Source organism: Eleutherodactylus coqui, chromosome 5, assembly GCF_035609145.1.
Source record: "Eleutherodactylus coqui strain aEleCoq1 chromosome 5, aEleCoq1.hap1, whole genome shotgun sequence".
Classification (NCBI taxonomy): domain Eukaryota; kingdom Metazoa; phylum Chordata; class Amphibia; order Anura; family Eleutherodactylidae; genus Eleutherodactylus; species Eleutherodactylus coqui.
In genome coordinates this window covers 13,219,413-13,245,822 of record NC_089841.1, presented here as the reverse complement: position 1 = coordinate 13,245,822, position 26,410 = coordinate 13,219,413, and the positions used below count along the sequence as shown (strand labels likewise).

At 45.5% G+C, this 26,410-nt stretch overlaps 1 protein-coding gene across 1 annotated transcript in view; it reads right to left on the bottom strand.

Annotated features, from left to right (window-relative positions):
* The window catches only part of LOC136628698 (zinc finger protein 850-like), a 65,315-nt gene extending 41,613 nt beyond the window's left edge, over nt 1-23,702 (bottom strand). Inside the window, exons 1-8 of the mRNA XM_066604802.1 lie at nt 23,576-23,702; nt 23,351-23,441; nt 20,782-20,925; nt 17,629-17,808; nt 17,423-17,546; nt 17,276-17,340; nt 16,687-16,789; nt 8,372-9,559 (exon numbers count right to left, since the gene is read on the bottom strand). Coding sequence (XP_066460899.1) covers nt 8,372-9,559; nt 16,687-16,789; nt 17,276-17,340; nt 17,423-17,546; nt 17,629-17,808; nt 20,782-20,838 — 1,717 coding nt within the window. The 5' untranslated portion in view covers nt 20,839-20,925; nt 23,351-23,441; nt 23,576-23,702. The remainder of the gene's footprint in view (nt 1-8,371; nt 9,560-16,686; nt 16,790-17,275; nt 17,341-17,422; nt 17,547-17,628; nt 17,809-20,781; nt 20,926-23,350; nt 23,442-23,575) is intronic.
* Between the last annotated feature and the right edge of the window lie 2,708 nt (nt 23,703-26,410).

Sequence of the window (26,410 nt, the reverse complement as noted above, 5' to 3'; positions counted from 1 at the left end):
CGCAGACCCCTGTAACATTTCTGCAGTAACAGTATAGACAGATTCCAGTAATATTTCTGCAGCAGAATTATAGGCAGACCCCTGTGACATTTAAGCGGCAGCAGTATAGGCAGACCCCAGTAAGATTTTTGTAGCAGTAATATAGGCAGATCCCTGTAACATTTACGTGGCAGAAGTATAGGCAGACCCCTGTAACATTCTTGTAGCAGAAGTAGAGTCAGACCCCTGGAACATTTACGTGGCAGCAGTATAGGCAGACCCCAGTAACATTTCTGTCACAGCAGTATAAGCAGACCCCTGTAACATTTATGTAGCAGAAACATGGGCAGACCCCTGTAACATGTCTGTAGCAGCAGTATAAGCAGATCCCTGTACCATTTCTTTAGAAGTAAAGGCAGACCCCTGTAACATTCTTGTAGCAGAAGTAGAGGCAGACCCCTGTAACATTTACGTGGCAGCAGTACAGGCAGACCCCAGTAACATTTCTGTTGCAGCAGTATAAGCAGACCCCTGTAACATTTATGTAGCAGAAGGATAGGCAGACCCCATTACCATTTTTGTAGCAGCAGTATAGGCAGACCCCAGTACCATTCCTGTAGAAATATAGGCAGACCCCAGTAATGTTTCTGTAGCAGCAGTATAAGCAAACCCCTGTAACATTTATGTAGCAGAAGCACAGGCTGATCCCAGTACCATTTTTGTAGCAGAAGTGTACGCAGACCCCTGTAACATTTCTGTGGTAACAGTATAGACAGATCCCAGTAACATTTCTGTAGCAGAAGGATAGGCAGACCCCAGTAACATCCTTGTGGCAGCAGTATAGGCAAACCCCTGTAAAATTTACGTGGCAGCAGTATAGCCAGACCCCTGTAACATTTTTGTAGCAGAAGTATACGCAGACCCCTGTAACATTTAAGTGACAGCAGTAAAGGCAGACCCTAGTAACATCCTTGTTGCAGCAGTATAGGCAAACCCCTGTAAAATTTAAGTGGCAGCAGTATAGGCAGACCCCAGAACCATTTTTGTAGCAGAAGTATACGCAGACCCCTGTAACATTTCTCCAGTAACAGTATAGACAGATTCCAGTAATATTTCTGCAGCAGAATTATAGGCAGACCCCTGTAACATTTAAGCGGCAGCAGTATAGGCAGACCCCAGTAAGATTTTTGTAGTAGTAATATAGGCAGATCCCTGTAACATTTACGTGGCAAAAGTATAGGCAGACCCCTGTAACATTCTTGTAGCAGAAGTAGAGTCAGACCCCTGGAACATTTACGTGGCAGCAGTATAGGCAGACCCCAGTAACATTTCTGTCACAGCAGTATAAGCAGACCCCTGTAACATTTATGTAGCAGAAACATAGGCAGACCCCTGTAACATGTCTGTAGCAGCAGTATAAGCAGATCCCTGTAACATTTCTGTAGAAGTAAAGGCAGACCCCTGTAACATTCTTGTAGCAGAAGTAGAGGCAGACCCCTGTAACATTTACGTGGCAGCAGTATAGGCAGACCCTAGTAACATCCTTGTTGCAGCAGTATAGGCAAACCCCTGTAAAATTTAAGTGGCAGCAGTATAGGCAGACCACAGAACCATTTTTGTAGCAGAAGTATACGCAGACCCCTGTAACATTTCTCCAGTAACAGTATAGACAGATTCCAGTAATATTTCTGCAGCAGAATTATAGGCAGACCCCTGTAACATTTAAGCGGCAGCAGTATAGGCAGACCCCAGTAAGATTTTTGTAGCAGTAATATAGGCAGATCCCTGTAACATTTACGTGGCAGAAGTATAGGCAGACCCCTGTAACATTCTTGTAGCAGAAGTAGAGTCAGACCCCTGGAACATTTACGTGGCAGCAGTATAGGCAGACCCCAGTAACATTTCTGTCACAGCAGTATAAGCAGACCCCTGTAACATTTATGTAGCAGAAACATAGGCAGACCCCTGTAACATGTCTGTAGCAGCAGTATAAGCAGATCCCTGTACCATTTCTGTAGAAGTAAAGGCAGACCCCTGTAACATTCTTGTAGCAGAAGTAGAGGCAGACCCCTGGAACATTTACGTGGCAGCAGTATAGGCAGACCCCAGTAACATTTCTGTCGCAGCAGTATAAGCAGACCCCTGTAACATTTATGTAGCAGAAGCATAGGCAGACCCCATTACCATTTTTGTAGCAGCAGTATAGGCAGACCCCAGTACCATTCCTGTAGAAATATAGGCAGACCCCAGTAATGTTTCTGTAGCAGCAGTATAAGCAAACCCCTGTAACATTTATGTAGCAGAAGCACAGGCTGATCCCAGTACCATTTTTGTAGCAGAAGTGTACACAGACCCCTGTAACATTTCTGTGGTAACAGTATAGACAGATCCCAGTAACATTTCTGTAGCAGAAGGATAGGCAGACCCCAGTAACATCCTTGTGGCAGCAGTATAGGCAAACCCCTGTAAAATTTACATGACAGCAGTATAGCCAGACCCCTGTAACATTTTTGTAGCAGAAGTATACGCAGATCCCTGTAACATTTAAGTGGCAGCAGTATAGGCAGACCTCAGTAACATCCTTGTTGCAGCAGTATAGGCAAACCCCTGTAAAATTTAAGTGGCAGCAGTATAGGCAGACCCCAGAACCATTTTTGTAGCAGAATTATACGCAGACCCCTGTAACATTTCTGTAGTAACAGTATAGACAGATTCCAGTAATATTTCTGCAGCAGAATTATAGGCAGACCCCTGTAACATTTAAGCGGCAGCAGCATAGGCAGACCCCAGTAAGATTCTTGTAGCAGCAGTATAGGCAGACCCTAGTAACATCCATGTTGCAGCAGTATAGGCAAACCCCTGTAAAATTTAAGTGGCAGCAGTATAGGCAGACCCCAGAACCATTTTTGTAGCAGAACTATACGCAGACCCCTGCAACATTTCTGTAGTAACAGTATAGACAGAATCCAGTAACATTTCTGCAGCAGAAGTATAGGCAGACCCCTGTAACATTTAAGCGGCAGCAGTATAGGCAGACCCCAGTAAGATTCTTGTAGCAGCAATATAGGCAGACCTCTGTAACATTCTTGTAGCAGAAGTATAGGCAGACCCCTGTAACATTTAAGTGGCAGCTGTATAGGCAGACCCCAGTAACATCCTTGTGGCAGCAGTATAAGCAGACCCCTGTAACACTTACGTGGCAGAAGTATAGGCAGATCCCTGCAACATTTTTGTAGCAGCAGTATAGGCAGACCCCTGTAACTTTCGTGTAGCAGAAGTATAGGCAGGCAGACCCCAGTAAAATTTCTGTAGTAATAGTATAGGCCAACCTCTGAAACATTGGGGTACAATGAGCATAGACGAAGGCTGGAATAATTAGTTGGATAAGAGTGTAGGCGTGGGCCCGAAAAATAAGTGTACCTCTGAAAAATGTATCAACCGAGAGGGCAGGTGAAACCCATAAACATTTTTTGAAAGATACAGCTCGCTGTTGCTTAATTTGTAACAAAGCCTCGAGGCAGCCCTGTTGAAAAAAATTGGTTCATGTTAAAGTATCAATACTTTTGAAACTTGTAAAAAACATTGGTAGATGTAGATGAGCCTTTTGGGCCACAGAAAAATTGGCCGTTCAGCGCGATGACATGTTGTTTCTGGAGGAGGAGTAGCAGGAGGAGGACTAATGTCAGAGGCATTTTGTTAAAGATAAATGCCCCATTATCCCGGTGATAGAGAAGAGTGCTTTTATCTGCGGTTGCAGTGAAAAGAATCTTTAGGTTCCGCTGCTCTCCGCCGGTGGAGAAGAGAAGTCTGGGGAAATCCAGGCTTTGTTCATCTTTATGAGTGTAAGCATGTCGGCACTGGCAGTTGACAGGCGGGTACGCTTGTCCGTGATGATTCCTCCAGCTGCACTAAACACCCTCTCTGACAAGACGCTAGTGGCAGGGCAAGCAAGCACCTCCAGGGCATACAGCGCAAGTTCGTGCCACGTGTCCAGCTTTGACACCCAGTAGTTGTATGGAGCAAAGGCATAACGAAGGACGGTGGTATGATCGGCTACGTACTCCCTCACCATCTTTTTACAGTGCCCCCTCCGACTCAGCCTTGACTGTGGAGTGGTGACGCAGTCTTGCTGGGGAGCCATAAAGCTGGCAAAGGCCTTTCCTCTTCGGGAATGAGAGTGGAAAGGTTCTCCTTATACCATGGGTCGAGCAGGGTGTACACCCAGCAATCCGTGTTGGCCAGAATGCATCTAACGCGAGGGTCACGAGAAAGGCAGCCTAACATGAAGTCAGCCATGTGTGCCAGGGTAGCAGTACGCAACACATCGCTGTCCTCACTAGAAAGATCCCTTTAAGGATCCTCCTCCACAGCCCAAACACGCAGAACAGATGAGAGGCAAGCAGCATGGGTACCCTTTGCAGTAGGCCCAGCTGTCTCTTCCCCCTCGTCCTCCTCCTCCTGCTCCAAAACGCGCTGAGAAATAGACATCAGGGTGCTGACTATCAAGCGACATACTCTCTCCCCCCGTCTCCTGTTCCGACCGCAAAGCGTCTCAGCAGACATAGAAGAGGAATGGTGACTCTAATGATTGCAGCATCGCCGCTCACCATCTGGGTAGACTACTCAAAGTTTCTGAGGACGTGGCAGATGTCTGCCATCCAGGCCCACTCCTCGGCAAAGAATTGGGGAGGCTGACTCCCACTACGCCGCCCATGTTGGAGTTGGTATTCCACTATTGCTCTACGCTGCTCATACAGCCTGGCCAACATGTGGAGCGTAGAATTCCACCATGTGGGCACGTCGCACAGCAGCCGGTGCTCTGGCAGATTACACCGATGTTGCAGGGTCCGCAGAGTGGCAGCGTCCGTGGTGAACTTGTGGAAATGTGTGCAGACGCGGCGCACCTTGCCGAGCAGGTCAGATAAGTGCGGGTAGTTTTTCAGAAAACGCTGAACCACCAGATTGAAGACGTGGGCCAGACATGGCACGTGTGTGAGGCTGCCAAGCTGCAGAGCCGCCACCAGGTTACGGCCATTGTCACACACGACCATGCCCGGTTGGAGGCTCAGTGGCGAAAGCCAGAGGTCGGTCTGCTCCGTCAGACCCTGCAACAGCTCAGGGGCCGTGTGCCTCTTGTCACCTAGGCTCAGTAGTTTCAGCACGACCTGCTGACGCTTGCCCACCGCTGTTGTGCCGCGCCACACCGACTGCTGGCGACGTGCTGCTCACGTTTCTTAATTGGTAGAGGTAGAGGTTGTGTAGGAGGAGGAGGAGGGGAAGGGTTTAGAGGAGGTGGCATAGACCGCCGCAGATACCAGAACCGAGGAAGGACCCACTATTCTGGGTGTGGGTAGGACGTGTGCGGTCCCAGGCTCTGACTCAGTCCCAGCCTCCACCAAATTCACCCAATGTGCCGTCAGGGAGATATAGTGGCCCTGCCCGCCAGTACTTGTCCACGTGTCCGTGGTTAAGTGGACCTTCCCAGAAACCGCGTTGGTGAGGGCACGATTGATGTTGCGCGAGACGGGCTGGTGTAGGGCTGGGACAGCACACTGAGAAAAATAGCGGCGACTGGGGACCAAGTAGCGTGGGACCACCGACACCATCATGTTTTTGAAAGCCTCCGTTTCCACAAGCCTGTACGGCAGCAACTCCAGGCTGATCAATTTGGCAATGTGCAAGATTAATGCTTGAGCGTGCGGGTGCGCGGTGGTGTATTTGCGCTTGCGCTCCAACGCTTGCGCTAGCGACAGCTGGACACTGCGCTGTGAGACATTGCTGGATGGGGCCGAGGACAGTGGAGGGGAGGGTGTGGGTGCAGGCCGGGAGGCGCTCGTGCCTGTGTCCTGAGAGGGGAGTTGGATCTGAGTGGCAGGTTGGGGCACATGGGGAGAGGCAGTGGTGCGACCCGGAGGCAGTGAACGGCCTTCGTCCCACCTTGTGGGGTGCTTGGCCATCATATGCCTGCGCATGCTGGCGGTGGTGAGGCTGGTACTGGTGGTTCCCCGGCTGATCTTGGCGCGACACAGGTGCACACCACTGTGCGGCGGTTGTCCGCGCTCTCACTGAAAAATATCCACACCTTTGAAGACCTAGGCCTCTGCAGGGTGGCTTGGTGTGAGGGGGTGCTTTGGGAAACAGTTGGTGGAGTCTTCGCTCTGGCCTTGCCTCTACCCCTGGCCACCGCACTGCCTCTTCCAAGTTGTCCTGCTGCTGCACTTGGCTACCCCTCTGAAGACCTGTCCTCAGTTGGCTTATCACACCAGGTGGGGTCAGTCACCTCATCGTCCAGCTGCTCTTCCTCCGAATACTCTGTGCACTCCTCCTTGGACTTACTGCCCCTACTACTACCTCACAGATAGACAACTGTGTCTCATCATCATCGTCCTCCTCACCCACTGAAAGCTCTTGAGACAGTTGCTGTAAGTCCCCAGCCTCATCACCCGGACCCCGGGAACTTTCCAAAGGTTGGGCATCGGTCACGATAAACTCCTCAGGTGAGAGAGGAACCATTTTTTCCCAATCAAGGCAGGGGCCCGAGAACAGTTCCTGGGAGTCTGTCTGCTCATCAGAATGTGTCATTTTCATGGAGTAAGGAGGCTGGGAGGAAGGAGGAGCAGCAGCGAGAGGATTCAGAGTTGCAGCAGTGGACGGCGTTGAAGACTGGGTGGTCGATCCATCGCTGGATGCATTTTCTGCCATCCACGACAGAACCTGCTCACACCGCTCTGTTTGTAATAAAGGTCTACCACGTGGACCCAAAAATTGTGATATGAAGCTGGGGACTCCAGAAACGTGCCTCTCTCCTAATCCCGCAGCAGCCAGCTGCGATTTACCTGGACCAGGAACTCGGCCTGTGCCCACACCCTCACTTGGACCTCCGTGTCCTCGCCCGCGTCCACGTCCACGTCTTATAGCCCTACCCCTACCCCTCAGCATGGTGTATTACGAATAGAGCAGTCACAGAGCGGTGTGAATAATTATGGAATTATTGGCGTACAGTTGGCGGCTGACAGTGGTTATGTAATGCTAACTCCAGGCAGAAACAATGAATAAGGAAGGCTGCAAACAGGCCTAGCCATGCAATAGTGATTCACTACAACTCCCTGCAGCCAGGCAGTAAAATGCACACGGTCAGAGGTAGCCCAACGAAGGAGCTTTTCTTAAATTTTTTTTGAAAAAGAATACAGGCTATATAGCGTGTATATGACTTTCCCTCTCTCAGGGGCTGTGGCCGTACACTGTGCATGAAGTTGACGGCACACACAGAGCGGTGTAAAAAATTATGGAATTATTGGCGTACACTTTCACGCTGACAGCGGTTATGTTACGCTAACTCCAGGCAGAAACAATGAATAAGGAAGGCTGCAAACAGGCCTAACCATGCAATAGTGATTCACTACAACTCCCAGCAGCCAGGCAGTAAAATGCACACGGTCAGAGGTAGCCCAACAAAGGAGCTTGTATTTACATTTTTTTGCAACAAAATACAGGCTATATAGCGTGTATATGACTTTCCCTTTATCAGGGGCTGTCGCCACACGCTGTGCGTGAAGTTGACGGCACACACAGAGCGGTGTAAAAAATTATGAAATTATTTGCGTGCAGTTGGAGGCTGACAGCGGTCATGTAACGCAAACTGCAGCCAGAAAAAAATTGTACGCAAGGCTGCAAAAAGGCCTAGCTGGGTAATAGTCAGGCACTACAACTCCCAGCAGCCAGGCAGTAAAATGCACACGGTCACAGGTAGCCCAACGAAGGAGCTTTTATTTAAATTTTTTTCACCATAAAGCTGGAAAAATTGTTAAGTCTCATTCTAAATTAACTCCTCCGTACTGATTTAACAGTGCGCTCATTTATGATATATGTGGATTAGAGATGAGCGAACCTACTCGGCCACGCTCCTTTTCCGCCCGAGCACCGCGATTTTTGAGTACTTCCGTAATCGGGCGACAAGATTCGGGGGGCGCCGTGGGTGAGTGGGGGGTTGCAGTGGGGGGTGCGGGGGAGAGGGAAAGAGAGAGGGCTCCCCCCTGTTCCCCGCTGCTACCCCCTGTTCCGCCACGCCTCCCCCCGCCCCCGGCGCCCCCCGAATCTTTTCACCCGAGTACGGAAGTACTCGAAAATCGCGGTGCTCGATCGAGTAATTACTCGAAACGAGTACGTTCGCTCATCTCTAATGTGGATGCTGTATGTCACTTTATTGTAATCCGGCTGAATAATAAATATCTCTATATTTTAAACTCGTACAATTTGTCAATAAAACATACTTGGAACAAAAAGGAAAATGACGACTTCTCTGTATGAATTCTTTAAAGTTTAAGAAGTGATTTCAAGAAGATGTGAGTAGTTTTTGATGAACAGTCAGACCTGGCTTATGGATAAATCACTTACCTAACACTACAAGAATACGGATTCTCCCTTGTGTGAATTCTTTGATGTCTGTCAAGATGGGATTTCCGATTAAAACATTTCCCACATTCAGAACAAGAAAACGGCTTTTCCCCGGTGTGGGAGCTGTGATGTCTAACCAGATGGGATTTGCAAATAAAACATTTCCCACATTCAGAACAAGGAAATGACTTCTCTCCTGTGTGAGTTTTCTGATGTGTAATAACACGTGATTTATCTGCAAAACATTTCCCACATTCTGTACATGAAAATGGCTTCTCTCCTGTGTGAGTTCTCTGATGTCTAACAAGATGTGATTTCAAAGTAAAGCATTTTTCACATTCTGAACATGAAAACGGCTTCTCCCCTGTGTGAATTCTCTGATGTTTTACAAGATCCAGTTTTGAAGTAAAGCATTTCCCACATTCTGAACATGAAAATGGCTTCTCTCCTGTGTGAATTTTCTGATGTTTAACAAGATCTGATTTCCGAGTAAAGCATTTCCCACATACTGAACAACAATGCGGCTTCTCTCCCGAGTGAGCTTTCTGGTGTGCTCTAAGTTGCGATTTATCTAAAAAACATTTCCCACATTTTGAACAAGAAAATGGCTTCTCGCCTGTGTGAATTCTGAAATGTTTAACAACATCTGGTTTTAAAGTAAAACTTTTCCCACATTCTGAACAAGAAAATGGTCTCTCTCCTGTGTGAATTCTAAAATGTTTAACAAGATCAGATTTCAAACTAAAGCATTTCTCACATTCTGAACAAGAAAAAGGCTTCTCTCCTGTATGAAATATCTGATGCTTATCAAGGTGTGATTTCCAAATAAAGCATTTCCCACATACTGAACAAGAATATGGCTTCTCCCCTGTGTGATTTCTCTGTTCTCTAATCAGATCCAATTTTTGGTTAAAACATTTCCTATATTCTGTACATGAATATGGTTTCTCCCCTGTGTGAGCTCTTTGATGTTCTCCCCTTTTTCGAATTTTCTTCTGCTCATCAGTCTGTGATGAATCATAAGATGGGACCTGTATAAGAGGATCAGATGATGGATCTTTGCTGTGAAGAGCTGAGGGGATATCTGGGATAATGGCAGGTTCTTCATATGTATCTTGTGTACCAACATCTTCTGCTTTACAATCTACAAATATCAGACGTACCTCTGAGCTCTCAGAACCGTCATCTGCCAAGAATAAAATTGATTATTTTTAAATAATATAAAGGTTAAAAATATATTTTTTATTACATTTCTTTATAAATATTTCCATAGCAATTGCATGCCATGTAGCAACATTTAATTATTCATCGACTAACAACAGTAGTGACCAGGTCCTCCTCAAAAGTCTGAACAAGCAGTACAAGATTGTTGTGCTCCTTATAGTACTGCCAGTCTGGAGGCGGTTTTTCTCAGTGCAGATATAGACTCTTCCTCCTCTAACCGACAGTTCTGTACTGCGAGTAGGATAGAAAGAGGAATGAGTCAGTCTCTGCACTGCCAAAAGCATAATCTAGACAGGAAAGACTAAGTGAGCAGAAGATTTGTCTTGCTTGTGCAGACTTTTGCAGAAGGAGGGGCAGACACAGAGCAGGAACTATAAGTCTCAGAGATTTGAGTAAGCACTATAAGCCTTAGAGGCTGTACTTCAGTATAGCAGTGCATTAGAAAGCCTATGAAGCTCAGCCAGAGGCCCCTGTAGCTAGCAGACCCATATGCTATATCCAAGCCTCTGGGTTCCATAGCAATTCATCGGGACCCTAGAATCTGATGAATATCAGAGGGAGCTCCCTACCTCTTTCAGTCTTTTACATGTCGAGGTCGCACTGACCACGGCATGTAAAAAGTTAAACACCAGAGATCTGTATGTTTTTTGGTCTTTGGCATTATAGCAAGTGCCTGACTGTCATCCGACAGCCAAGAACCAGCACTAAACTTCTAAGGTAGCACCGTCAAAAGTCAGTGCTACAGAATAAATCCCATTAACTACCACCATCAAACTAGTGACAACAACCCATATCTGGCATCTCATTTCATGACCACAACATATCTTCTAGGATGCAGATGTACAGCCACAGCAGGGGCACTCTTACTTAATAGTTCCACGGCAGGAGAACTCTTAGATAGTGGGGCTGCAGCAGAAGCACTCTGACTTAGTGGGGCTGCGGCAGGGCCACTCTTACTTTGTGGGGCCGCGGCAGGGCCACTCTTGCTTAGAAGTGCCAAAGTGAGGTTCAATATTACTTAGCGGGACCACAGCGGTTACATTATAACTATAGGGGGGCACTGAGATCTGAATTATGGGTTGCGGTAGCAGAATGTGGAGAGTGTGCAGAAGCAAGTTATGGCTGGAAAAAATCTCAGTGGCAGTCTGGGGCCAGAGGGAAGAAACCAAAATATGGATAACTCCAAACACAGACAACATCACCAGTGATCACTAAAAGTAGCTGCACTGTAATCACTATGACTGTGTAGGGCCAGTATATAAGTAAATTATGGTGTTGAGTAAAATAAGGTAACTGTAGACCTGCAGTCAGACAGGAAAACCTGTCTGAAAGTAGCTATAGAGAGAAAATATATATTTCCTGGCTCTGGTGTTGTATTTAAGTTATTGGCTTGGTTCTGGTGCTGCATTTATGTACTGAGCTTGGTTCTGATGCTGTATTTATGTTATGACCATGGTTATGGTGCTGTATTGATGTTACTTTCTTGGTTCTGATGTTAGATTTGTTATTAGTTTAGTTCTGGCTCTAAATGTGTGTTATGGGTTTGGTTCTGGCATTATATTTATGTAAGTAGCTTCGTTATGGTGCTGTATTTATGCTTAATTGATAAACAAGTTAAGGATGGAAGGATGTGGTGTAGTTGGTCGCACACAGTCAGATTACACCCACACGCAGTGGCCAATGAGCGCACAGTTTAGCCATTAATTTATGTGGCCATGGTTTGGGTGTGGCCGATTGCATCCTGTGTTTTCACCCTTAGAGCCACACCAATATCCACCATCTGTGAATGTATCCTAAAGATGGAGGACACAGAAACAGAAATGTTCAACCAATGAAATACTTCCACATTTACACTGCTTGGGTTCTATCGTATCAGCAGATCTGAATCTTTCCTCTAACTCATTACAAGAAAAAGGACAAAATGCTGGTAAATACTTTTATCCTGCTTCTCATTTTCAAAGTTGATGTCCTGCATATACACCTGATAAAATGGCTTTAGCAGAACTTTCCTTCTAAATAATATACCCCATATTTCAGAAATTCACTGCTGGGACCCTGAGATCCTCTCCGAACACAATGACTCAGAAACCTCCCAGAACACAATGTCTCCATATTATACATTTTGTTATCTGGGTCTATGTCTCCACATTCTACATTTTGTTATCTGGGTCTATGTCTCCACATTCTGCATTCTGTTATCTGGGTCTATATTCCACATTCTGCATTCTGTTATCTGGGTCGATGTCTCCACGTTCTGTATTCTGTTAATTGGGATTATGTCTCCACAATCCGTATTCGGTTATCTGGGTCTATGTCACCACGTTCCGTATTCATTTGTCTGAGTCTATGTCTCCACATTCTGTATTCCATTATCTAGGACTATATCTCCACATTCTGTATTCTGTTATCTAGGTCTAGGTCTCCTCGTTCTATATTCTCGTATCTGGTGTGACCAGTCAGGGATTACTCGCCTCTGGATCGCCGTCCACACGGTCAGGAAGTGGCGCACCTTGCACACGAATATGCTCCAGAGACATGGATTCTCTTTAGTTCTGGCTCATGCCAACCTTTATTCACAGCATATAACAATGTAAATTATATACAGTCCACAAAAGCATTAGGGTTCTCAACCCACAGGGTCCTGTCACTAACCACCCCCCCTGGGGCATCTGGAGGGTGTCTTCCTCCGTCAGACCAGGTGACAGGCCCAACTGCTTAACACTGGACCTCAACTTGCAGCCTGTCCTTCATTGCCAAGCTGTAACTTCCCCCTTTGCTTCTGGCAGGAACTGGCTGAAATGCAACCATTTCCTGCTACACCCATCAGGTTGTTACCCTATCTCTTACTTTCCCGGTATCAGACTGCCTGACTAGCACACTCTTCAGGTCATTCTGATAGTGCACCACTACACTGGGTTTATGTGTCCATGTTCGACATTCTGTTATCTCGGTCTACGTCTCCACAACCTGCATTCTGTTATATGTGTCTACGTCTTCCCATTCTGCATTGTGTTAACTAGGTTTAAGTCCCCACGTTCTGTATTCTGTTCTCTGGGTCTATATCTCCATGATCTATATTCAGTTATCAAGATCTATGTCTCCAAGTTCTGCTATCTGGGTCGATGTCTCCACATTCTTTATTCTGGTATCTGGGTCGATGTCTCCACATTCTGTATACTGGTATCTGGGTATATGTCTATATATTCTATTAATGGTATCTGGATCTATGTCTCGACATTCTATATTCTAGTATCTGGGTCGATGTCCCCACATTCTATATTCTGGTATCTGGGTCAATGTCTCAACGTTCTAAATTCTGGTATCTGGGTCAATGTCTCGACGTTCTATATTCTGGTATCTGGATCTATGTCTCGACGTTCTATATTCTGGTATCTGGGTCGATGTCTCCACATTCTATATTCTCGTATCTGGGTTGATGCCTCCACGTTCTATATTCTGGCATGTGGATCGATGTCTCCACGGTCTATATTTTGGTATCTCGGTCGATGTCTCCACAGTCTATATTCTAGTATCTGGGTCGATGTCTCCACGTTCTATATTCTGGTATCTGGGTCTACGACTCTATGTTCTATTGCTGGTATCTGAAGCTATGTCTCCACATTCTTGATTCCATTATCTGGGTCTACATCCCCACATTCTGTATTCTGTCATCTGGGTCTATATCTCCATGCTCTATATTCTGTTATATGGGTCTATGTCTCCAAGTTCTGTTAGCTAGGTTTATGTATCCACTTTTTGGATTCCACTAACTGGAACTATGTCTCCACATTCAGTATTCTGCTACTGCGGATTAAGTAGAGATGTAGTCAAGAGCAAATCAGTGGCCGTTACATAAAGATGTCAAGCAGCACAGATGATTAAGCAAGGATGTAGTCAGGAGCAAGCCAGGGGTCAATACATGGAGACGTCTTCTTTGAGCAGGTAGAGGTCGGACCTGGTTTAAGGGCTGAAAGCTCATAGAACAATAAACACGCAAGGAAGAAGGGAACAGGGACAGTTTTATATAGGAAGGTACAAGGCACGGTGGACCAAGACAGGTAGACATAGGGCTAGGAATATGCAACAGGAGACAAGGGACAAGGAACAAAGGTTTAGGACTTGGGGGAGCATGCTGAATAGCTCAATCAGCAGAGGCATCTCCTGGAGCACAAGAAGTTACCGATTCGAGTCCTGACAGTTATCTTGTTCTGTCTCCACGTTCTGTATTCTGTTATCTGGGTCTATGTCTCCACATTCTACATTTTGTTATCTGGGTCTATGTCTCCACATTCTGTATTCTGTTAATTGGGATTATGTCTCCACAATCCGTATTCGGTTATCTGGGTCTATGTCACCACGTTCCGTATTCATTTGTCTGAGTCTATGTCTCCACATTCTGTATTCCATTATCTGGGACTATATCTCCACATTCTGTATTCTGTTATCTACGTCTTTCTCCAAGTTCTGTTATCTGTGTCTAGGTGTCATTCTGTATTCTGTTATCTGGGTCTAGGTCTCCTCGTTCTATATTCTCGTATCTGGTGTGACCAGTCAGGGATTACTCGCCTCTGGATCGCCGTCCACACGGTCAGGAAGTGGCGCACCTTGCACACGAATATGCTCCAGAGACATGGATTCTCTTTAGTTCTGGCTCATGCCAACCTTTATTCACAGCATATAACAATGTAAATTATATACAGTCCACAAAAGCATTAGGGTTCTCAACCCACAGGGTCCTGTCACTAACCACCCCCCCTGGGGCATCTGGAGGGTGTCTTCCTCCGTCAGACCAGGTGACAGGCCCAACTGGTTAACACTGGACCTCAACTTGCAGCCTGTCCTTCACTGCCAAGCTGTAACTTCCCCCTTTGCTTCTGGCAGGAACTGGCTGAAATGCAACCATTTCCTGCTACACCCATCAGGTTGTTACCCTATCTCTTACTTTCCCGGTATCAGACTGCCTGACTAGCACACTCTTCAGGTCATTCTGATAGTGCACCACTACACTGGGTTTATGTGTCCATGTTCGACATTCTGTTATCTCGGTCTACGTCTCCACAACCTGCATTCTGTTATATGTGTCTACGTCTTCCCATTCTGCATTGTGTTAACTAGGTTTAAGTCCCCACGTTCTGTATTCTGTTCTCTGGGTCTATATCTCCATGATCTATATTCAGTTATCAAGATCTATGTCTCCAAGTTCTGCTATCTGGGTCGATGTCTCCACATTCTTTATTCTGGTATCTGGGTCGATGTCTCCACATTCTGTATACTGGTATCTGGGTATATGTCTATATATTCTATTAATGGTATCTGGATCTATGTCTCGACATTCTATATTCTGGTATCTGGGTCGATGTCCCCACATTCTATATTCTGGTATCTGGGTCAATGTCTCAACGTTCTAAATTCTGGTATCTGGGTCAATGTCTCGACGTTCTATATTCTGGTATCTGGATCTATGTCTCGACGTTCTATATTCTGGTATCTGGGTCGATGTCTCCACGTTCTATATTCTGGTATCTGGGTCGATGTCTCCACATTCTATATTCTGGTATCTGGGTTGATGTCTCCACGTTCTATATTCTGGCATGTGGGTCGATGTCTCCACGGTCTATATTTTGGTATTTGGGTCGATGTCTCCAGGTTCTATATTCTGGTATCTTGGTCGATGTCTCCACGGTCTATATTCTGGTATCTGGGTCAATGTCTCAACATTCTATATTCTGGTATCTGGGTCAATGTCTCGACGTTCTATATTCTGGTATCTGGATCTATGTCTCGACATTCTATATTCTGGTATCTTGGTCGATGTCTCCACATTCTTAATTCTGGGTCGATGTCTCCACGTTCTATATTCTGGTATCTGGGTTGATGTCTCCACGTTCTATATTCTGGCATGTGGGTCGATGTCTCCAGGTGCTATATTCTGGCATGTGGGTCGATGTCTCCACGGTCTTTATTTTGGTATTTGGGTCGATGTCTCCAGGTTCTATATTCTGGTATCTGGGTCGATGTCTCCACGGTCTATATTCTGGTATCTGGGTCAATGTCTCAACATTCTATATTCTCGTATCTGGGTTGATGCCTCCACGTTCTATATTCTGGCATGTGGATCGATGTCTCCACGGTCTATATTTTGGTATCTCGGTCGATGTCTCCACAGTCTATATTCTAGTATCTGGGTCGATGTCTCCACGTTCTATATTCTGGTATCTGGGTATACGACTCTATGTTCTATTGCTAGTATCTGAAGCTATGTCTCCACATTCTTGATTCCATTATCTGGGTCTACATCCCCACATTCTGTATTCTGTCATCTGGGTCTATATCTCCATGCTCTATATTCAGTTATATGGGTCTATGTCTCCAAGTTCTGTTATCTAGGTCTATGTATCCACTTTTTGGATTCCACTAACTGGAACTATGTCTCCACATTCAGTATTCTGCTACTGCGGATTAAGTAGAGATGTAGTCAAGAGCAAATCAGCGGCCGTTACATAAAGATGTCAAGCAGCACAGATGATTAAGCAAGGATGTAGTCAGGAGCAAGCCAGGGGTCAATACATGGAGACGTCTTCTTTGAGCAGGTAGAGGTCGGACCTGGTTTAAGGGCTGAAGGCTCATAGAACAATAAACACACAAGGAAGAAGGGAACAGGGACAGTTTTATATAGGAAGGTACAAGGCACGGTGGACCAAGACAGGTAGACATAGAGCTAGGAATATGCAACAGGAGACAAGGGACAAGGAACAAAGTTTTAGGACTTGGGGGAGCATGCTGAATAGCTCAATCAGCAGAGGCATCTCCTGGAGCACAAGAAGTTACCGATTCGAGTCCTGACAGTTATCTTGTTCTATGTCTCCACGTTCTGTATTCTGTTATCTGGGTTTATGTCTCCACATTCTGCATTGTGTTAATTTAACATGACGTGACTATAATACATAATTACCATCTCACCAAGGAAACAGGGGATTCTACTGCCCTCCCGGAAAAGTTATCAAGTCTAACACATACTGGCAAAATTTCTGTTCCAATCCATGTAAAATCTGTGACTCCTCTCTGCTGTATTTAGTGGTTACTACTCACCTGGGCAGTTACCTGTAGGAATCTCCTCTTTACACCGCTGATCGGCCCACACATTTGCCTCTGTAGTATTAATATTGGTCAGATCTTTATCCGGATACAAAAGCTGTGAGACAAATATTGTAGAAGTCAGCAGACGGTTGGAGAAGTTGTGTGGAATGTTTTATGGCATAATGACGTGACAGGAGTAGTTATCTGAGCCACATAGCTGCAGGTCTAGAATCTGGACATAGATATTACATGGCGGCTCAATGACCCCTCAGTAACCTCATACACAAGTATATCTGGCATGGCTAGACACGCTGCATGTTGTCTCAGTGGAGGAGATCAGCGTCTACCAGACACATTCGCTGCTTGTCTCTGGGGAAATAAAGGAGCAGATAGATATAAATCCAACCTGTTGGCTCCTTATTCCCACCAGCAGTCTCCACCGCCAGAACACTGGGAGAAGATCCAGACAAGATGTAATGTCTCTGGTCAGCGGTAATCCTGCCATCTCCACCGGCCTCATCACACAAGGAGAAGACATCTAATAAGACTGAAGTCAAGAGCTTCACAGCCTTCTACAGATCAGAGGGACATCTCCATCTACCTGATGGTCCTGTGGAAGAAGAGGACGGGGACATCTCTCTGGGGTTCTTCTCTTACTGGATGGAACTGCAGGAAACACAGACGGACACTGAAGTCATTCTTCATATACAGATAATAAAGTCCCTGTGGATTTAGTCCTGTCTATTACCTGGTGATGGGAGCGACTGGTGGGTCTCCATCATGGCCTCCTTGTACAGATCCTTGTGTCCTTCTAAATACTCCCACTCCTCCATGGAGAAATAGACAGCGACATCCTGACACCTTATAGGAACCTGACAACACAATATACAGTCATCACCCAGAAGCCTCCAGTGCTGTTACTGTATAATGTCCCAGCATTCCCTGCAGCATCACCTCTCCAGTCAGCAGCTCAATCATCTTGTTGGTGAGTTCTAGAATCTTCTGTACATTGATGTTCTCATGTAACAGGGGGTGAGGTGGGGACGCCGTGATTGGGCTCAGAGGTCTTCCCCATCCATCACACACAGGGGCCTGACAGCCATCACTAGAGGTCTTCTTCACTACTGTGTAATCCTGTATATGGGGAGACATTAATAAATATCACTACAAACATTTCCAGAGTCCATCACCTCTCTAGTGACATCATCTGTTATTACCCTAGATAAAAATGATGTAATGTGACATCATCGGAATTTCTCCCCTCTCCAGTGACATCATCTGTTAATGTATAGAAAGGGAGCAGCCCTAGGATATACCTGGCTACGCAAGCATAATTTCGAAAAAAATGCCAAAGGCAAAAAAGATAGCCTAATGGTTATACCCAAAAGAGAGTGATATAAAAGTATATACTTTATTGACATGTATGTGCTCAAAACAGACAAAGACACTTTTAAATTGAGGAATAGGTGGCTGAACTAAATCCTTAAGCTGTCTGTCCATGGGCGTTTTTGGATTGTGTTCCCCGTGGCGATAATTCGCCTGCATGGAATGTAATGCACGCTTTCCATAGAAATGTAGCCCCCTTGTCCATGAGCAAAGAATCATAACAATTCTCCGCTCAGGGCCAGCAAATCGCAGCATGCTACAAATTGCTACGAAACTCCGCAGTCAGCCTATCAGACAGGCTTACCACGGAGATCCATCTGCAGGCTAGAGATACCACAACACCGTGGACAGGCAGCCTTACTGAGTCCATAAATTAACTAAATAAGAGTTATATATATATTGCTAGGTGGGCTGTGAGAACAATTGTCTGTAGCTACAGTATATTAACTAAGAATGCAGTATTTGGAGAAACAATAAAACTGTTGGCAACCAATAATGGGATGCTCAGGGTGTCAGTTAAAAGAGGTTCTATATATGCCGCCATATTAGAATCTCCCAGTGAACTTCTATGCGGATTATGCATCAATCACAGTTGTTACAGAGGCCGGAGATGTGGGAGAAGTCTCTATCTAACCACAAAGGAGGCTGGGGATGTCACAGAAGTCTCTGTCAGGCCACAACACCTAGCTATCTATAATCATTTTTTGCATAGTCAAGCCATCCCTAAACCTCCAGTCTCAGGATGGGTGGAAGGTGTCCTCAAACCACTGGTGAGGAACACAAACAGCTACTTGCAAGATACCATGGGCCTACTGAACAAACTGTCAACCGTTGGTCCCCTCCAAAATGGTGCAATCCTGGCCACCATGGATGTAGAATCATTATACTCCAGCATGCCACACAAAGATGGACTGACCAACCTGCCAGGCATAACTTGAGGCCAATGGAGTTGCCTCTAAATCAGTGTTACAGCTCACAAGATTCATCCTCATACACAATTTTTTCTCCTTTGGTAAGGAGATATTCCTGCAACTCACTGGAACAGCCATGGGCAGTAAAATGGCACCACAATTTGCCAACCTTTTCATGGCAAATCTGGAGAGTGATTTTCTGGCCTCCTGCCCCCAAAAGCTATTGGCCTACTTACTCTACATCAATGACATCATAATCATTTGGACCAACCCTGAACAAGAACTAATAAAATTCCATGAGAGATTCAATGCACCCCCCCCCCCCCCACCACCACCACCATAAACCTGACATTAAGCTACTTGTATACAAAAATCAACTATTTGGACACCACCAAAAAATTTAAAAAAAATGAAATATTGACATCCTTATACCGCAAACCAAATGATCGGCCCACATACCACAGATGGGACAGTTCCCATCCAAAACACATCAAAAAGTCCATCGTCCACAGCCAGGCCATTGGATACAACCGGATCTGCTTCAACCCAACAGACAGAGAGGAATATTTACACAATCTCAAAAAGACATTTTTAAATCAGGGCTACCATCCCACCTCAACTGATGACCAAATTACCAGAGCCACTAGGATACCCAGGAATCAACTACTGCAATACAAGAAGAAAGAAAAAAACGGACGTGTACCTCTAGTAGTGACCTAGAAGTCACAGCTAGAGATACTAAAGTAGACTCCAAAGAAACTCTATCATACTTTAGTTAAGGATGACCGCCCGAGGCCCATATTCCCGGACCCTCCCCTTCTGCAATACAGGCAACCTCCTAATCTGAGGAACTTTATAATCAGGAGTGCCTTGCCCTCCGACACACAAAAAGGAACTTATCCCTGTAATGTAAAGAGCTGCCAGACTTGCTCACATGTACGGTCCACAGACAGGATACAAATCCCCAACACACAGCAGGGCTATAAGATACCAGGGACATTCACATGTTCCACATCCAACGTTGTGTACCTGATCCTTTGCAGTAAGTGTCCTGTTGGGGGGCTTTATATCGGAAAACAGGATAAAAACTGAGAGCCAGGATGAGATCAATTAATTCAATTAGAAAGGAAAAGATGGAATTACCTGTGGCAAAACATTTTTGTGGTCAGGAACATAGCATAGAGCAGATGATAGTTATCATACTGAAGGGCAACTTCAAGTCACAGCGTCACAGAAGAATTTGGGAGTATAATATGCCCCATCCAAATTAGTTTCACTAAGCCTGACGAAAAGTCCATGGAGGATCTGAAAGCTCGCTATAACATCATGTAAATTTTGGTAGCCATTAAAAGGTATCATATCTACAAGATTACTTGGTTTCCCTTACTGAGAACAATCACACTTAAACCTAATCTAAAATACATGTAACACATGCCCTTCCAACATGTTTCGCCACACAAGCGTTATCAAGGAAGCTTAGGTAGTCTATGCCAGGGTATAACCATTACGTCATTTTTTGCCTTTGGTAATTTTTTTGGAAATCATCATGTTATTACCATAGATAAGAATGATGTAATGTGACATCATCAGAATCTCTCACCTCTCCAGTGACATTATCTATTACCGTAGATAAGAATGATGTAATGTGACATCATCAGAATCTCTCCCCTCTCCAGTGACATCATCTGTTATTACCATAGATAAGAATGATGTAATGTGACATCATCAGAATCTCTCCCCTCTCCAGTGACATCATCTGTTATTACCATAGATAAGAATGATGTAATGTGACATCATCAGAATCTCTCACCTCTCCGGTAAGCTGGAAGAGTATCTCTAGGGTGAGATTTAATATATTTTCTGCCATCTTGTTTCTAACCTTCTCCCTCCTACACTGGTCAATCAGGATAATGCTGTTACATAAAAGATATCAGAGGATACAATATTTTAGGACCTGAATGGAAAGAAGATGAGACAATATAAAAACCACACAAATTCCATGCAAAAATACAATTACTGGAGAGAATAAGCAGAAACTTCTGAGGAGATATTAAAGGGAACCGTCAGGAGCTTTATCATGCCTGATTGGTAGATGGTGACAACCAGTTCTGTGGGTGAAGGCTGGCAGAGACCCGCACCAAGGACTCTTCTCCACATTCCTGACTGCCTTTCAGATAATTGTTTATGTATAACTCCGCAGTGTCCCAGAGAACATCCTGTAGAGGTCTGTACCGGGTGCACCTGTCGGGATTTATGCTGCCTGTAGATGTCTGTACTGGGTGCGCCTGTCGGGATTTATGCTGCCTGTAGATGTCTGTACTGGGTGCGCCTGTCGGGATTTATGCTGCCTGTAGTTCGTGAAGTCTAACACTCCTCACAGGTTACCTCTTTTATAGCAACTTTTGATCTCCGCCTTCCAGGAGGCATAACCTTTTTATACCGTCATACAAGCCTGATGAAGTCTTGTTTTTTTGACAACTTGTCATTTTTATACTTCCCAGTTTATATAATTTGGTTTATATTTAAAAAGTAAAGCTTTAAAAAATTTGCTTTCGGGTCACGAAATTCTGAGGCCCAAAAATGTTTTTGTTTCTTTTTTTTTCTGCCTCTGTGTGAGGTCTTGTATTTTGCAGGCCGAGCTGTGGTTTGTGTTGGTAGCAGTTTAGTGCACATCGGACTTTTTTGATCCATTTTGTAATTGCATTTCCTGGGGAAGTGAGGTGACCAATAAACAGCAATTCTGGCAATGAGTATTGTTTTCCCGAATACTCATTGAGTTCAAAGTGCTGAATAAAAAAAGCTTTTTGGATGCAGTGATAGTAATATCTTTATTGTTCATATTTTCTGATATGACATAAGGGAAACGTTTTTGTCTTTTATTCTTAGTCTCACTATGATTGCTAGTACAGTACACTTTCCAGGTTTCGCAGTAGCAGGGGGAACACCTGGATAATTCTTTATTTCGTCACAGTGAGGGTTCTCAGGTTTTATTTCGTCACAGTGAGGGTTCTCAGGTTTTATTTCGTCACAGTGAGGGTTCTCAGGTACTGAGAACCCTCACTGTGACGAAAACTAGTACAGTACACTGGAGTACTTCTGTATTGCAGTGTTTTGTAATAATTCCATCACGCTTCTAAAGGCATTATTTAATGTTAGTGAGTAATTCTGTATCTATAGAATACAGAAAGGGAAATATAAAAACAAACAATCACTGAAAAGGCCATATACTTACTGACACAGGAGGGCAAACATGTGCACCAACTGATGCAGGAGGGCAAACATGTGAATCAACACACAGGAGGGCAAACATGTACCAGTAAGTATATGGCCATTTTCAGTGATTGTTTGCTTGTTTTTATATTTCCCTTTCTGTGATATATTTATATTAGTGTAGGGACTCACAAAACACGAGGAGCCTTGACGATTGGCTTGCAAGCTCAAGTATTTTGGTCCAAATCCAACTAATACCTTGCATATGTATAATTCACATGCAGTGTGGCTTTAAATGCCGGGGGAGCCCCGGGTGGCAGTACCATGCCAATGTGGTCCACTTTTTAAGGTGCAGGGCAGCCCGCTGAGCTATTATGGCGTCATTAATAGGTTGCTTGTTTGCATATTGCACTACATGTATCAGAAGTCTGACACTTTGTATCTACTCTGCATAGGAGTATACACCAAGCAGCCACCCCCTCTATATAGGAGGCTGTGTGAGTGGTGGGCTCATCGGTGTCCTCCACAGGTGTAACTTGGCTCCGTCATTTGGCATATGGCTGCCTGCATGCTGAGGTTGGTGCACATGTTTGCCCTCCTGTGTCAGTAGGAATTGGCCATTTTCATTGATTGCGTATCTATAGGATAGGCCCAACAAGCTGATACCTCCACCGAACGCAAGAAAAGGGCTCCGGCGCTTCCTAAAGTAAGAGCAGACGTAGTCACATATACTTACAACTGTTCCATTCATTTCAATGTGACGGCCAGGATAGTCGAGTTGGCCATCTTTGGCAATCCTACTGATATGAACAGAGTGGCCGTCATATGTGCAACTGGCCTCCGTTCATGACACGTTGGAGCTCTGTTCTCCAGAATGGTAGGGATCCCAGCGGTCAGGGCCCTACTGATCAGCAAGTTATTCCCTATTCTGTGAATAGCAGATAACTTACTCATTTCTCAACCCCTCTACTGGTTTCACTAGCTTTCTACGATCATTTTGAAGACGGCCGCCTGATTTCACGAGATGTGCTTGGTGTCCTTTACGGCCCACAGCGGTCGGACTCCCAGTGATCAGCAATCTGTTGCCATCCTGTGGGCAGCGATCACTTGCTGGGGTGGCCGAGCTGTGGGCCAGGGAGGACACCAATATACTCCGGTAATCCATTCACCTCAGTGGGACTGCCGGGGATCGGAGGTTTCCAGCGCCGCCGGAGGGAAGAGGAGTTCCTGAACTGGGAGGACTTTGTACAAGGAGAAAAACTGGAAAGGGAAAAATAGACATTTATTTTTTGTTTTCTTTACATTTCCTGATAAAATAGAAATAAATTACAACCATAAAAATGACACAAAAATACTAGAATAAATAAAGGAAAAAAATGTTAAAGCTTTCCAACCTGCAGGTCCGAAAATATGTCCCAGGCTTCAAACAGTTAATAAGGGGTTCCTGCGGTCCTGACAGGAGGGACAAACAGACCCCCACCCACAGAGCCGGACAGCAGCCGTGTGCTTACAGGACCTCTGATGATGTCATCATCATGTGATCAGCATAGTCTGGGAGGAGTCAGGGATCACATGATCCACAGTTAAGTCGAAATCACAATGCCTCCTCCCACACAAGAGTCTGGTCACATGGGCACGACATCATCACAGATCCTTTAACCTCCCCAGATGCAAAAATAAAAAAGTTTCTATGACTTTGAATGCAGCGATGCAAATAAAAATATTAATTAAAAAAGAAAAAAGGGAGAAGTAGAAAAACCTAAATCAAGATATATCATTTTTTAATGTCATAATTGCACCAACCTGCTTGGAAAAAAGTATCATGTCACTTAGGGCTCAGTCACACGGGCGTTTTTACGCATCAGAAAAAACCCGTGACCACGTCCATTGTCACCCGTATGTCCTATCTTTTGTAGGTGCGATCCGTTTTTGACGAACGCAGTGCGAACGTTTTTACGTGCGTAAAAACACCGGTGTGACTGAGCCCTTGTGCGGTACAAATCACGCTGTGAAAGAAATGAAAAAAAACCATGGCAGAATTGAGCAGTGTAATATGAAAACAGTACAATAAATACTACAGCTCGTCACGCAAAGAACAATCCTCATAAAAAAGTTAAGGCTTTTGAAAACTGGAAACGAAAATACACCTAAAAATATTGTGTTCTTACATCCAAAACAGTTGGCGTCACTAAGGGGTTAATCTCACTACTGATTCCATCCCCTCTGTGTGCTATAACAACATGATACACGGGAGCTGCTTGAGGAATTTGATCATTTCACTGGAAGCAGCAGATAATAATAATAATAATAATAATATTTATGTGTATAGCGCCAACATATTCCGCAGCGCTTACATAGACAGGGGGAAATACAGAAAGACAAAAGTACAAACATTACAGAACCACGGTTACATAGTAATCAGCTGATGGAGACAATAGGGGTGCGGGTCCTGCTCCAACGAGCTTACATACTACAAATAGTGGGGTGATACAGAAGGTAAAGGGGCTGGAGATGTGCACGGTATGGGGGGGTGGAGAGTGAGGGATGTTATACACATAGACAATGGTCAGACATTTAGCCGTGTGACGGCAGAAACAGTGTGACTGCAGGAGCGGTTTATGATGGCTAGCAGGGATTGCAGTCAGTAGGTCAGGGAGCATGTTATCAGGCGGAGTACAGAGAGGTTTTTTTCTTAGGGAATGCGGTATGCCTCCCTGAAGAGGTGCGTTTTTAGAGCACGCCTGAAGTTCTGCGAGTCCTGGATTGCTCGGGTAGCCTTTGGAAGTGCGTTCCAGAGAACTGGTGCTGCTCTGGAGAAGTCTTGGAGGCGGGAATGAGAAGTTCGAATGAAAGGGGCGCTCAGTCTGGTTTTATTAGCAGAGCGGAGAGCCCGGGCTGGTTGATGGATTGAGATAAGGGAGGCGATATAGGGTGGCGCTGCACTGTGGAGGGCTTTGTGGATGAAGGTAGCGAGTTTGAATTGAATTCTGTATTTAACGGGCAGCCAGTGCAGTGACTGGCACAGGGCAGAGGCGTCCGAGTAGCGGCTGGACAGGAAGATGAGCCTGGCTGCCGCATTCAGGATGGACTGGAGAGGGTAGAGTCTGGTGCAGGGGAGGCCGATCAGCAACGAGTTGCAATAATCGAGCCATGAGTGGATGAGGGCGACAATAAGCGTTTTTAACGTCTCCACCGTGAGAAAAGAGCGGATTCTTGCGATGTTCTTGAGGTCCAGCTGACATGTTTGGGCCAGAGATTGGATGTAGGGGGCAAAAGAGAGATCAGAGTCAAATATGACCCCAAGGCAGCGGGCGTGTTGTCTAGGAGTTATGGTGGCACCACACACTGAGATGGAGATGTCAAGATGAGGTCGGTTAGTGGAGGGCGGAAATACCAGTAAGTCAGTTTTAGAGAGGTTTAGTTTTAGGTAGAGAGAGAACATAGTGTTAGAGACAGCGGACAGACAGTCGGTGATGTTTTGGAGGAAGGGTGCAGAGATGTCACGGGCAGAGGTGTATAGCTGGGTGTCATCAGTGTACAGGTGGTATTGGAGGCCAAAACTCCTGATGGTTTGTCCAATAGGGGCTGTGTAGATAGAGAAGAGAAGGGGGCCAAGGACCGAGCCCTGGGGGACCCCAATAGCAAGGGGAAGAGGAGGGGAGGTAGAGCCAGCAAAGGAGACACTGAAAGAGCGGTCAGATAGGTAAGAGGAGAACCAGGAGAGGGCAGTGTCCTTTAGGCCAATGGAGCGTAGCATACTGAGGAGGAGTTTGTGGTCAACAGTGTCAAACGCTGCAGAAAGGTCGAGGAGGATCAGTAGGGAGTAATCGCCCCTCGATTTGGCTGTCAGTAGGTCATTGGATACCCTAGTAAGGGCAGTTTCTGTCGAGTGTTGAGGTCGGAAGCCAGACTGTAGGGGGTCTAGGAGAGAGTTCTCTGATAAATAGCTTACAAGGCGGGAGTAAACCAGGCGTTCTAGTAGTTTGGAGATGAAGGGGAGGTTTGAGATGGGTCGGTAGTTGGCAGCATCGGTCGCGTCCAGAGTCGGTTTCTTTAGCAGTGGGGATATGATGGCGTGTTTGAAAGAAGAGGGAAAGATGCCAGAGGTCAGAGAGAGGTTGAATATAGTGGTGAGATGGGAGATGACCACTGGGGAGAAGGAACGGAGGAGGTGTGAGGGGAGAGGGTCGCTAGCGCAGGTGGTGGGGCGAGCAGAGAAGAGCAATTTG